Here is a 14,079-nt window from a genome sequence, read left to right as displayed (position 1 = left end):
TTTTAACTCCAACCCTGGTCCTGGAGAGAGACCTCCTGTAGGTTTTAACTCCAACCCTGGTCCTGGAGAGAGACCCTCCTGTAGGTTTTAACTCCAACCCTATTCCTGGAGAGACCCTCCTGTAGGTTTTATCTCCTGACCCTGTTCCTGGAGAGAGGCTCCTTCCAGAGGTTTTAACTCCAACCCCAGTTGCAACTGACCTGATTCAGCTTATCAACCAGCTAATTATTCATATCAGGTAGATCAGGGTTGGAGCAAAACCTACAAGACAGTAGATCAAGAACAGGGTTGGAGAACCCCATAGAGATAGATAGATGACTCATCTTTGTCTGATTCCTCCTGATGACCCGGTTGAACTCCAACTTCATTTATTTAACTACATTAAAATGGTGTAAGTCCTCAATGGCGCTGTCCATGTTAAATGGCCTTTTGGCCACTAGAGGCCTCTATCATTCTCTATGGAGAACCTTGATCTAGACTAGAGACGAGATGTTTCATAGAGGTCAGACTCCGGGGTCATAGCTCAGAGAGTTCAGAGGGGGATTTCTCCAAACAAAAAAATGTCACACAGACTTTACGCAACTAACTTGACGTGGTGTCGTAGTTACCACTGGGCTACATTTCACCATATCATCTGTTATTACACATGATCAACCACATGATCAAACACATCGAAAAGAAAAACAAAATCATATTTTTCAATTTTAAGTTTCACAAGGGTGCTTTCGGTGCTGTAGTGCTTCTCTGATGGAAACTGAACCAGGTTTAGAGGAAGAGGAGAGGAGAGGAGAGGTGAGGAGGTGAGGAGAGAGGAAAGGAGAGAGGTGAGGAGAGAGGAGAGGATAGAAGAGACAGCGAGGTGGTGTATCAGGGTCTGTTACCATGGAGACGTGAGGTGTATCAGGGTCTGTTACCATGGAGACGTGAGGTGGAGATGTATCAGGGGTCTGCTACCATGGAGACGTGAGGTGGAGGTGTATCAGGGTCTGTTACCATGGAGACGTGAGGTGGAGATGTATCAGGGGTCCGTTACCATGGCTGCATCTGACAACACCCGCCATGTGGATTACATCAGCAGATCTTGTCCTGTGATTGGTTTAAAAACCTGGTAGGAATCAAAGACATGCCTCTCAAATACAGATCTAGGAACATATTCCCTCTCATCAACATAACATTGATACCCCCACACTACCATCACCACACACCAGTGTCAGGGTCATATTCATTAGTTCAAAACGTAGAAAAAATGTTTTGCAATAGAAAACTAAAAAGGTCAGGTAGTCCCTGCCCGTTTGTCAGTTATCTTCTGTTAGGTGAACACGACCCTGAATAGTAGTAGGCCCACTAAACCCGGAGAGGAGGGAGGACCCTCTTCTGTCTCGGCACTCAGGAATGTCAGTGTGCCTTTTTCAGTTTTTTAAAATTTTATTTTAAATAGTGTTTTTTATATTTCCATTATGTTCAGCTCAGCCAGGGGCTGGCTGGCTGAGGGCCGCTGAAACTGTGGCCCCAGGGCTGGACCAGGAAGGAGCCGCTCGGTGTAGCTGAAACTGTGGCCCCAGGGCTGGACCAGGAAGGAGCCGCTCGGTGTAGCTGAAACTGTGGCCCAGGTGCTGGATCAGGAGGCTAGGGGTCTGTAGCTGTGGCCCCAGGGCTGAGATTAGGGGCCATGCTGTCATCTGTTAGCAGGGTAGTAGTTGGGGTCCAGGTAGTTATATCCAGGGGTCTGAGCCAGACAGTAGTCCCTGTCTAGGAAGGTCTCATGGTGATGGACAGGCTCCAGATGGTGGCTGGGCAGGTGGCTCTCTGTCTTGTACAGGCTGGAGGAGGTAAACACAGGGGAATCGATTGGGAAAAGCACTCCACATACACCGATACAGTTGTGGCCAAATATATTGACACCCTTGTACTTCTCTTAAATAATTCCCAATTTCTTCAATAGTAAGTTGGTCACCTTGCTGTCGGTTTTTACACATTGCAGAACCCATTTAATTTTTTTGTAAACTCTATTTTTCCAAATTAAAATTGTAAACTTAAAAGACAAAATGGCACGGACAAATGTAGTGGCACCGCAGAGCTAGTATTTGATCAAGGGAACTGCAGACAAATTATTCTTGTAGCAATGAGCACTTTTCTTTTGGACATTTGTCCCACTCTTCAGCATTAAACAAAAACTAATTATTCCAACGTTTGAGGGTGCCCTCCACCAACTGCTGTTGTCAGATCTTGTCATAAGTTAGATCAGGATTCTTCGCTGGAACAGTCCAGCGACTCTTCTTAACCTCTGTTCAACCAAGTGTCTAAAACTGTGTCTCTGTTGAAGGTTGTGGGACTTCCAGTAGGAGGACACATTAAAACACATAAACGTCCCTTTTTCAGGACCCTGTCTTTCAAAGATAATTCGTAAAAATCCAAATAACTTCACAGATCTTCATTGTAAAGGGTTTAAACACTGTTTCCCAATGTTTGCTCAATGAACCATAAACAATTCATGAACATGCACCTGTGGAACGGTTGTTAAGACACTAACAGCATACAGACGGTTGGCAATTAAGGTCACAGTTATGAAAGCATAGGACACTAAAGAGGCATTTCTACTGACTCTGAAAAGCACCAAAAGAAAGATGCATAAGGTCCCTGCTCATCTGGGTGAACGTGCCTTAGGCATGCTGCTAGGAGGCATGAGGACTGCAGATGTGGCCAGGGCAATAAATTGCAATGTCCGTACTGTGAGATGCTTAAGACAGCGCTACAGGGAGACAAGACGGACAGCTGATCGTCCTCTCAGTGGCAGACCATGTGTTACAACACCTAGACAGAATCGGTACATCCGAACATCACCCCTGCGGAACAGGTACAGGATGGCAACAACAACTGCCCGAGTTACACAAGGAACAATCCCTCCATCAGTGCTCAGACTGTCCGCAATAGGCTGAGAGAGGCTGGACTGGGGGCTTGTAGGCCTGTTGTAAGGCAGGTCCTCACCAGACATCACCGGCAACAACGTCACCTCTGGCCACAAACCCACCATCGATGGACCAGACAGGACTGGCAAAAAGTGCTCTTCACTGACGAGTCAGGGTTTGTCTCACCAGGGGTGATGGTCAGATTCGCGTTTATCGTCGAGGGAATGAGCGTTACACCGAGGCCTGTACCCTGGAGAGGGATCGATTTGGAGGGTCCGTCATGGTTCTGGAGCGGTGTGTCACAGCATCATCGGACTGAGCTTGTTGTCAATGCAGGCAATCTCAACTCTGTGCGTTACAGGGGAGACATCCTCCTCCCTCATGTGGTACCCTTCCTGCAGGCTCATCCTGACATGACCCTCCAGCATGACAATGCCACCAGCCATACTGCTCATTCTGTGCGTGATTTCCTACAAGACATGAATGTCAGTGTTCTACCATGGCCAGTGAAGAGCCCGGATCTCAATCCCATTGAGCAGGTCTGGGACCTGTTGGATCGGAGGGCTAGGGCCATTTCCCCAGAAATGTCCGGGAACTTGCAGGTGCCTTGGTGGACGAGTAGGGTAACATCTCACAGCAAGAACTGGCAAATCTGGTGCAGTCCATGAGGAGGAGATGCACTGCAGTACTTAATGCAGCTGGTGGCCACACCAGATACTGACTGTTACTTTTGATTTTGACCCCCCTTTGTTCAGGGACACATTATTCAATTTCTGTTAGTCACATGTCTGTGGAACTTGTTCAGTTTATGTCTCAGTTGTTGAATCTTATGTTCATACAAATATTTACACATGTTAAGTTTGCTGAAAATAAACACAGTTGACAGTGAGAGGATGTTTCTTTTTTTGCTGAGTTTAGAAGCACCCAGGAATGGTTCAAGAAGAAATGCTGGACTGTTATGAAATGAATAGAGAACTATTTAAGAAAAGTGCAAAGAGGGTGCCAATATATTTGGCTGCGACTGTTGAGTAGTATAGAAGACAGAACGTCAACACTATAACATATTTCTTGTACCGTGGTGGGTAAAAACAGAGGAATTATGGGTTAATACATAACGATGAAACAGTTAACACAGAGATCAACAGAATACGCAACAAGGCTGCCATGCCGGCGTAGGAAGCTACAAGGGGACTTACTTCCTGTCTTGCTGGAGGTGGCAACCGGGTTCAGACATGTCAATCAAGGCAACTGAAAACTGGCAACTTGATGCATTTACATTACATTTAAGTCATTTAGCAGACGCTCTTATCCAGAGCGACTTACAAATTGGTGAATTCACCTTCTGACATCAGTGGAACAGCCACTTTACAATAGTGCATCTAAATCATTTAAGGGGGTGAGAAGGATTGCTTTATCCTATCCTAGGTATTCCTTGAGAAGAGGTGGGGTTCAGGTGTCTCCGGAAGGTGGTGATTGACTCCGCTGTCCTGGCGTCGTGAGGGAGTTTGTTCCACCATTGGGGGGCCAGAGCAGCAAACAGTTTTGACTGGGCTGAGCGGGAACTGTACTTCCTCAGTGGTAGGGAGGCGAGCAGGCCAGAGGTGGATGAACGCAGTGCCCTTGTTTGGGTGTAGGGCCTGATCAGAGCCTGGAGGTACTGCGGTGCCGTTCCCCTCACAGCTCCGTAGGCAAGCACCATGGTCTTGCATCAATGAACTAACTCAAAATGTGAAAATAAACTTTTCCTGCATCTTAGCGGCATTTTTATTTTTTTACTGGTGTAAACTGGTATTATTGTTATGTCCCACACAATGTATTTTATGTGTGTTTTCAAAATAGTTTCCATGCGTTTTCAACACTGAACAGAGCCCGAGCCAATACATTGGCACACGCATCAATGAAACTGAAGTTGTCTACTGCACCAGGAACAAAACTATTAAGATGCATGCAGGGTATATAATGGGAGTTAAACCTCCCTGTTTAATTCCATTTAAAATCATTAGCCTACTGAACAGAGCCCCAGCCAGGCAGGACTCACCAGTCGGAGCAGTTGGAACAGAAGTCCACAGCGTTGTCTGAGGGACAGTCCTGACAATGCCACCGCACGCCCTGGATGGGCTCCACACCACACACGTCACACTGCAGAGAGAAACATGAGCTCAGATGATTTACACAAATACTTACGTCAAACCACATTACACTAAGGAGAGAGAGTTAGCAAGCTAGCACACATTACACTAAGGAGAGAGAGTTAGCTAGCACACATTACACTAAGGAGAGAGAGTTAGCTAGCACACATTACACTAAGGAGAGAGAGTTAGCTAGCACGCATTACACTAAGGAGAGAGAGTTAGCTAGCACGCATTACACTAAGGAGAGAGAGTTAGCTAGCACGCATTACACTAAGGAGAGAGAGTTAGCTACCACACATTACACTAAGGAGAGAGAGTTAGCTAGCACACATTACACTAAGGAGAGAGAGTTAGCTAGCACACATTACACTAAGGAGAGAGAGTTAGCTAGCACACATTACACTAAGGAGAGAGAGTTAGCTAGCACACATTATACTAAGGAAAGAGAGTTAGCTAGCACACATTATACTAAGGAGAGAGAGTTAGCTTGCTACCACACATTACACTAAGGAGAGAGAGTTAGCTAGCACACATTACACTAAGGAGAGAGAGTTAGCTAGCACACATTACACTAAGGAGAGAGAGTTAGCTAGCACACATTACACTGAGAGAGAGTTAGCTAGCTTGCACACATTATACTAAGGAGAGATAGTTAGCTAGCACACATTACACTAAGGAGAGAGAGTTAGCTAGCACACATTACACTAAGGAGAGAGAGTTAGCTAGCACACATTACACTAAGGAGAGAGAGTTAGCTAGCTAGCACACACATTACACTAAGGAGAGAGAGTTAGCTGGCACACATTACACTAAGGAGAGAGGTTAGCTAGCTACCACACATTACACTAAGGAGAGAGTTAGCTTGCACATTTATACTAAGGAGAGAGAGTTAGCTAGCATTACACTAAGGAGAGGAGTTAGCTAACCACATTACACTAAGGAGAGAGAGTTAGCTAGCACACATTACACTAAGGAGAGAGTTAGCTAGCACGCATTACACTAAGGAGAGAGAGTTAAGCTACCACATTACACTAAGGAGAGAGAGTTAGCTAGCACACATTACACTAAGGAGGAGTTAGCTAGCACACATTACTAAGGAGAGAGGTTAGCTAGCACACATTACACTAAGGAGAGTTAGCTAGCACACATTATACTAAGGAAGAGAGTTAGCTAGCACACATTACACTAAGGGAGAGAGTTAGCTAGCTACCACATTATACTAAGGAGAGAGAGTTAGCTTGCTACCACACATTACACTAAGGAGAGAGAGTTATAGCACACATTACACTAAGGAGAGAGAGTTAGCTAGCACATTACACTAAGGAGAGAGAGTTAGCTAGCACACATTACACTGAGAGAGAGTTAACTAGCTTGCACACGTTGCTAAGGAGAGTTAGCTGGCACACATTACTGGGAGGAGAGTTAGCTAGCACACATTACACTAAGGAGAGGTTAGCTAGCTAGCACATTACACTAAGGAGAGAGGTTAGCTAGCACACATTACACTAAGGAGAGAGAGTTAGCTAGCACACATTACACTAAGGAGAGAGAGTTAGCTAGCTACCACACATTATTACACTAAGGAGAGTTAGCTTGCACACATTATACTAAGGGAGGAGTTAGTATGCCGCATTACTAAGGAGAGTTAGCTAGCACGCATTACACTAAGGAGAGAGTTAGCTAGCACACATTACACTAAGGGGAGAGTTAGCTAGCACACATTACACTAAGGAGAGAGAGTTAGCTAGCACACATTACACTAAGGGAGAGAGTTAGCTAGCACACATTACACTAAGGAGAGAGTTAGCTAGCACGCATTACACTAAGGGAGAGAGGATTGGCTAGCACACATTACACTAAGGAGAGAGAGTTAGCTAGCACACATTACACTAAGGAGAGAGAGTTAGCTAGCACGCATTACACTAAGGAGAGAGAGTTAGCTAGCACGCATTACACTAAGGAGAGAGAGTTAAGCTAGCACACATTACACTAAGAGAGAGAGTTAGCTAGCACACATTACACTAAGGAGAGAGAGTTAGCTAGCACACATTACACTAAGGAGAGAGAGTTAGCTAGCACACATTACACTAAGGAGAGAGAGTTAGCTAGCACACATTACACTAAGGAGAGAGAGTTAGCTAGCACGCATTACACTAAGGAGAGAGAGTTAGCTAGCCACACACTAAGGAGAGAGGGTTAGCTTCGCTAAGGACACAGTCAGAGTTACACTAGGGCATTGGGTCACCACCAGAACAGCTTCAATACACCTCGGTATAGATTCTACAGGTGTCTGTCGGGAGAAATTCCATCATTTGGTGTTTTGTTGATGGTGGTGGAAAACGCCGTCTCAAGTGTTCAATTGGATTGAGTTCTTTGAGTCAGTGACCACTGGTGTCCTGTGGATGGGGGGTGTTGTCATCCTTGAAGAGACCACTCCCATCTGGATAGAACTTCTTCACCATAAGGTCGAAGGTGATCACTCACAACGGCTGTGTATTTAATGGTGTTTACCTTGCCCTCTAAGGGGTTGAGTGGACCGGAACCACGGCAGGAAAATGCACCTCACACCAGAGCCGCCAGAAGCCTTATATTTACCTGTACATTCCAGCGGACAGCAGAGACACGTGGGTAGATAATCAGTAGATATAGCTTGAAGCCCGTATGAAAGCTGATTAACCACTACCTTGTATCCATGGTGCAATGCCAATGGCGTGTGTGTGTATGTGTATCCATGGTGATGTGTGTGCCTTGTATCCACGGTGATGTGTGTGCCTTGTATCCACGGTGATGTGTGTGCCTTGTATCCACGGTGATGTGTGTGCCTTGTATCCACCGGTGATGTGTGTGCCTTGTATCCACGGTGATGTGTGTGCCTTGTATCCACGGGGTGATGTGTGTGCCTTGTATCCACGGTGATGTGTGCCTTGTATCCACGGTGATGTGTGTGTCTTGTATCACGGTGATGTGTTGCCTTGTATCCACGGTGATGTGTGTGCCTTGTATCACGGTGATGTGTGTGCCTTGTATCCACGGTGATTTGTGCCTTGTATCCACGGTGATTTGTGTGCCTTGTATCCATGGTGATGTGTGTACCTTGTATCCATGGTGCAGGGCCATGCTACTCTCAGCCTGGATCTCCTGCAGTTTGTGTTTCTTCATTCTCTTCAGCTCCAGAAGCTCCTTGTACTCCGGCAGGTGTCTCAATTGACTGATTTAGACAGTGTGTTATATAGACAGTGTGTCATATACACTGATTTAGACAGTGTGTTATATAGACTGATTTAGACAGTGTGTTATATAGACTGATTTAGACAGTGTGTCATATAGACTGATTTAGACAGTGTGTCATATAGACTGATTTAGACAGTGTGTTATATAGACTGATTTAGACAGTGTGTTATATAGACTGATTTAGACAGTGTGTCATATAGACAGTGTGTTATATAGATTGATTTAGACAGTGTGTTATATAGACTGATTTAGACAGTGTGTTATATAGACTGATTTAGACAGTGTGTTATATAGACTGATTTAGACAGTGTGTCATATAGACTGATTTAGACAGTGTGTCATATACACTGATTTAGACAGTGTGTCATATACACTGATTTAGACAGTGTGTTATATAGACTGATTTAGACAGTGTGTTATATAGACTGATTTAGACAGTGTGTCATATAGACAGTGTGTCATATAGACTGATTTAGACAGTGTGTTATATAGACTGATTTAGACAGTGTGTTATATAGACTGATTTAGACAGTGTGTCATATAGACAGTGTGTTATATAGATTGATTTAGACAGTGTGTTATATAGACTGATTTAGACAGTGTGTCATATAGACTGATTTAGACAGTGTGTCATATACACTGATTTAGACAGTGTGTCATATACACTGATTTAGACAGTGTGTTATATAGACTGATTTAGACAGTGTGTTATATAGACTGATTTAGACAGTGTATTATATAGACTGATTTAGACAGTGTGTTATATAGACTGATTTAGACAGTGTGTTATATAGACTGATTTAGACAGTGTGTTATATAGACTGATTTAGACAGTGTGTTATATAGACTGATTTAGACAGTGTCTCATATAGACAGTGTGTTATATAGACTGATTTAGACAGTGTGTTATATAGACAGTGTGTTATATAGACTGATTTAGACAGTGTGTTATATAGACTGATTTAGACAGTGTGTTATATAGACTGATTTAGACAGTGTGTTATATAGACACTGTGTTATATAGACTGATTTAGACAGTGTGTCATATAGACTGATTTAGACAGTGTGTCATATAGACAGTGTGTTATATAGACTGATTTAGACAGTGTCATATAGACAGTGTGTTATATAGACTGATTTAGACAGTGTGTCATATAGACTGATAGACAGTGTGTCATATACACTGATTTAGACAGTGTGTCATATAGACTGATAGACAGTGTGTTATATAGACTGATTTAGACAGTGTCTCATATAGACAGTGTGTTATATAGACTGATTTAGACAGTGTCATATAGACAGTGTGTTATATAGACTGATTTAGACAGTGTGTCATATAGACTGATAGACAGTGTGTCATATACACTGATTTAGACAGTGTGTCATATAGACTGATAGACAGTGTGTTATATAGACTGATTTAGACAGTGTCATATAGACAGTGTGTTATATAGACTGATTTAGACAGTGTGTTATATAGACTGATTGAGACAGTGTGTCATATAGACTGATTTAGACAGTGTGTTATATAGACTGATTTAGACAGTGTGTCATATAGACTGATTTAGACAGTGTGTCATATAGACTGATTTAGACAGTGTGTTATATAGACTGATTTAGACAGTTTTTTATAGACTGATTCAGGACAAGGTGGGCATTACTTTAAAAAAATGTCAGAGTAATAAAACAATGAAATTCATGAGCAGTCAAAATGATTAACGGTTCTCGTGTTAACTGAGCTTTGCTGCTGACGCACTTTGACAGCACATGTCTGTGTGTGTGTGTGTGTGTGTGTGTGTGTGTGTGTGTGTGTGTGTGTGTGTGTCTCTCTCAGCAGGGAACAGCGACTATTCGTTTCTTAAAAGGTTGCACACATCAGAGAGAGAGAGGGGGGGAGGGAAATGTCAGATCTAGCATCTTGAGGGGGAGGGAGGGAGCGAGAAAGAGAGAGAGAGATGAGAGGGAGGGAGAGAGAGACAGATGAGACGGAGAGAGAGGGAGGGAGGGAGCGAGAGACAGATGAGAGGGAGGGAGAGAGTGACAGATGAGAGGGAGGGAGCGAGAGAGACGGATGAGAGGGAGGGAGCGAGAGAGACAGATGAGAGGGAGGGAGCGAGAGAGACAGATGAGAGGGAGGGAGCGAGAGAGACAGATGAGAGGGAGGGAGAGAGAGGGAGAGGGAGGGAGGGAGGGAGCGAGAGAAAGACAGATGGGAGTGTGAGAAAGAGTGACATATGAGAGGGAGAGAGAGAGATGGAGAGGAAGAGAGACTGCAGAGTAGAGACGTAGTGTGGTCAGTGTGTGGTACCGTGTGGTCAGTGTGTGGTAGCGTGTGGTCAGTGTGGTACCGTGTGGTCAGTGTGTGGTCAGGTGGTCAGTGTGTGGTACCGTGTGGTCAGCGTGGTACCGTGTGGTCAGCGTGGTACCGTGTGGTCAGTGTGTCGTACCGTGTGGTCAGCGTGTCGTACCGTGTGGTCAGTGTGGTACCGTGTGGTCAGTGTGTGGTACCGTGTGGTCAGTGTGTCGTACCGTGTGGTCAGTGTGGTACCGTGTGGTCAGTGTGTGGTACCGTGTGGTCAGCGTGGTACCGTGTGGTCAGCGTGTGGTACCGTGTGGTCAGCGTGTGGTACCGTGTGGTCAGCGTGTGGTACCGTGTGGTCAGCGTGTGGTACCGTGTGGTCAGCGTGTGGTACCGTGTGGTCAGCGTGTGGTCAGTGTGTGGTACCGTGTGGTCAGCGTGTGGTACCGTCTGGTCAGCGTGTGGTACCGTGTGGTCAGCGTGTCGTACCGTGTGGTCAGTGTGTGGTACCGTGTGGTCAGGTGGTCAGCGTGTCGTACCGTGTGGTCAGTGTGTGGTACCGTGTGGTCAGTGTGTGGTACCGTGTGGTCAGTGTGTGGTCAGGTGGTCAGTGTGTGGTACCGTGTGGTCAGGTGGTCAGCGTGTCGTACCGTGTGGTCAGTGTGTCGTACCGTGTGGTCAGTGTGTCGTACCGTGTGGTCAGTGTGTGGTACCGTGTGGTCAGTGTGTCGTACCGTGTGGTCAGTGTGTGGTACCAGGTGGTCAGCGTGTCGTACCGTGTGGTCAGGTGGTCAGCGTGTCGTACCGTGTGGTCAGTGTGTGGTACCGTGTGGTCAGTGTGTGGTACCGTGTGGTCAGCGTGTCGTACCGTGTGGTCAGTGTGTGGTACCGTGTGGTCAGTGTGTGGTACCGTGTGGTCAGTGTGTGGTACCGTGTGGTCAGTGTGTCGTACCGTGTGGTCAGTGTGTGGTACCGTGTGGTCAGGTGGTCAGCGTGTCGTACCGTGTGGTCAGGTGGTCAGCGTGTGGTACCGTGTGGTCAGTGTGTGGTACCGTGTGGTCAGTGTGTGGTACCGTGTGTGGTACTGTGTGGTCAGGTGGTCAGTGTGTGGTACCGTGTGGTCAGGTGGTCAGCGTGTCGTACCGTGTGGTCAGTGTGTCGTACCGTGTGGTCAGTGTGTGGTACCGTGTGGTCAGTGTGTGGTACCGTGTGGTCAGTGTGTTGTACCGTGTGGTCAGTGTGTGGTACTGTGTGGTCAGGTGGTCAGTGTGTGGTACCGTGTGGTCAGGTGGTCAGCGTGTCGTACCGTGTGGTCAGTGTGTCGTACCGTGTGGTCAGTGTGTCATACCGTGTGGTCAGCGTGTCGTACCGTGTGGTCAGTGTGTGGTACCGTGTGGTACCGTGTGGTACTGTGTGGTCAGTGTGTGGTACCGTGTGGTCAGCGTGTGGTACCGTGTGGTCAGGTGGTCAGTGTGTCGTACCGTGTGGTCAGTGTGTGGTACCGTGTGGTCAGGTGGTCAGCGTGTCGTACCGTGTGGTCAGCGTGTGGTACCGTGTGGTCAGGTGGTCAGCATGTCGTACCGTGTGGTCAGCGTGTGGTACCGTGTAGTCAGGTGGTCAGCGTGTCGTACCGTGTGGTCAGTGTGTCGTACCGTGTGGTCAGTGTGTGGTACCGTGTGGTCAGGTGGTCAGTGTGTCGTACCGTGTGGTACCGTGTGGTCAGGTGGTCAGCGTGTCGTACCGTGTGGTCAGTGTGTCGTACCGTGTGGTCAGTGTGTCGTACCGTGTGGTCAGTGTGTGGTACCGTGTGGTCAGTGTGTGGTACCGTGTGGTCAGGTGGTCAGTGTGTGGTACCGTGTGGTCAGGTGGTCAGCGTGTGGTACCGTGTGGTCAGTGTGTCGTACCGTGTGGTCAGTGTGTGGTACCGTGTGGTCAGGTGGTCAGCGTGTCGTACCGTGTGGTCAGCGTGTGGTACCGTGTGGTCAGTGTGGTACCGTGTGGTACCATGTGGTCAGTGTGGTACCGTGTGGTCAGTGTGGTACCGTGTGGTCAGTGTGTGGTACCGTGTGGTACCGTGTGGTCAGCGTGTGGTACCGTGTGGTCAGGTGGTCAGCGTGTCGTACCGTGTGGTCAGTGTGGTACCGTGTGGTCAGTGTGTGGTACCGTGTGGTCAGTGTGTGGTACCGTGTGGTCAGTGTGTGGTACCGTGTGGTCAGTGTGTCGTACCGTGTGGTCAGGTGGTCAGCGTGTCGTACCGTGTGGTCAGTGTGTCGTACCGTGTGGTCAGCGTGTCGTACCGTGTGGTCAGGTGGTCAGCGTGTGGTACCGTGTGGTCAGGTGGTCAGTGTGTCGTACCGTGTGGTCAGTGTGTGGTACCGTGTGGTCAGTGTGGTACCGTGTGGTCAGGTGGTCAGTGTGTGGTACCGTGTGGTCAGGTGGTCAGCGTGGTACCGTGTGGTCAGTGTGTCGTACCGTGTGGTCAGTGTGTGGTACCGTGTGGTCAGGTGGTCAGCGTGTCGTACCGTGTGGTCAGCGTGTGGTACCGTGTGGTCAGTGTGGTACCATGTGGTCAGTGTGGTACCGTGTGGTCAGTGTGGTACCGTGTGGTACCGTGTGGTACCGTGTGGTACCGTGTGGTCAGCGTGTGGTACCGTGTGGTCAGGTGGTCAGCGTGTCGTACCGTGTGGTCAGTGTGGTACCGTGTGGTCAGTGTGTGGTACCGTGTGGTCAGTGTGTGGTACCGTGTGGTCAGTGTGTGGTACCGTGTGGTCAGTGTGTCGTACCGTGTGGTCAGGTGGTCAGCGTGTCGTACCGTGTGGTCAGTGTGTCGTACCGTGTGGTCAGCGTGTCGTACCGTGTGGTCAGGTGGTCAGCGTGTGGTACCGTGTGGTCAGGTGGTCAGCGTGTCGTACCGTGTCGTCTCCATCGGGGTCCTGCAGGGAGCTGTAGTAGGCCGCTCTCTCATCCTCTTCTTCCATAAAGACGGGAGGCTCATATGAGGTCAGGAAGGTAGACACAGGTACAGGTGCTTGTTCAGGTGGTGCTGCCTCTTATTGGACACCTACAGGCATAAACAACATTATCAACAACATCATTACCTATTACTAGCCTGTTCAACCTCTCTTTCGAGTCGTCTGAGATTCCCAAAGATTGGAAAGCTGCCAAGGTCATCCTCCTCTTCAAAGGGGGAGACACTCTAGACCCAAACTGTTACAGACCTTTATCCATCCTACCCTGTCTTTCTAAGGTCTTCAAAAGCCAAGTGAACAAACAGATGACCGACCATTTAGAATCCCACCGTACCTTCTCCACTATTCAATCTGGTTTTAGAGCCGGTCACGAGCACCTCAGTCACGCTCAAGGTCCTAAACTATATCATAACCGCCATCGATAAGAGACAATACTGTGCAGCTGTATTCATTGACCTGGCCAAGGCTTTCGACTCTGTCAATCACCACATTCTTATCGCCAGACTCAGCAGCCTTGGTTTCTCAAATGACTGCCTCGCCTG

The 14,079-nt window shown here is 47.4% G+C and overlaps 1 protein-coding gene across 2 annotated transcripts; it reads right to left on the bottom strand.

Moving 5' to 3' along the window:
- Positions 1-318: 318 nt before the first annotated feature.
- LOC135536444 (ZZ-type zinc finger-containing protein 3-like) lies at positions 319-13,625 on the bottom strand. Of its 2 annotated transcripts, none has more exons than XM_064962786.1 (3): positions 13,481-13,625; positions 4,945-5,045; positions 319-1,820 (listed from the first exon to the last, which is right to left on the bottom strand). In XM_064962786.1, exons 1-3 carry the CDS (start codon positions 13,544-13,546, stop codon positions 1,676-1,678), a joined length of 312 nt encoding a protein of 103 aa, XP_064818858.1. In that variant the 5' UTR covers positions 13,547-13,625; the 3' UTR covers positions 319-1,675. The 2 variants fall into 2 exon arrangements, with proteins under 2 accessions (XP_064818858.1, XP_064818857.1); XM_064962785.1 differs by lacking the exon at positions 13,481-13,625 and adding an exon at positions 8,132-8,391.
- Between the last annotated feature and the right edge of the window lie 454 nt (positions 13,626-14,079).

Source organism: Oncorhynchus masou, unplaced genomic scaffold, assembly GCF_036934945.1.
Source record: "Oncorhynchus masou masou isolate Uvic2021 unplaced genomic scaffold, UVic_Omas_1.1 unplaced_scaffold_6200, whole genome shotgun sequence".
NCBI lineage: Eukaryota > Metazoa > Chordata > Actinopteri > Salmoniformes > Salmonidae > Oncorhynchus > Oncorhynchus masou.
This window is presented reverse-complemented; position numbering and strand designations above follow the sequence as displayed.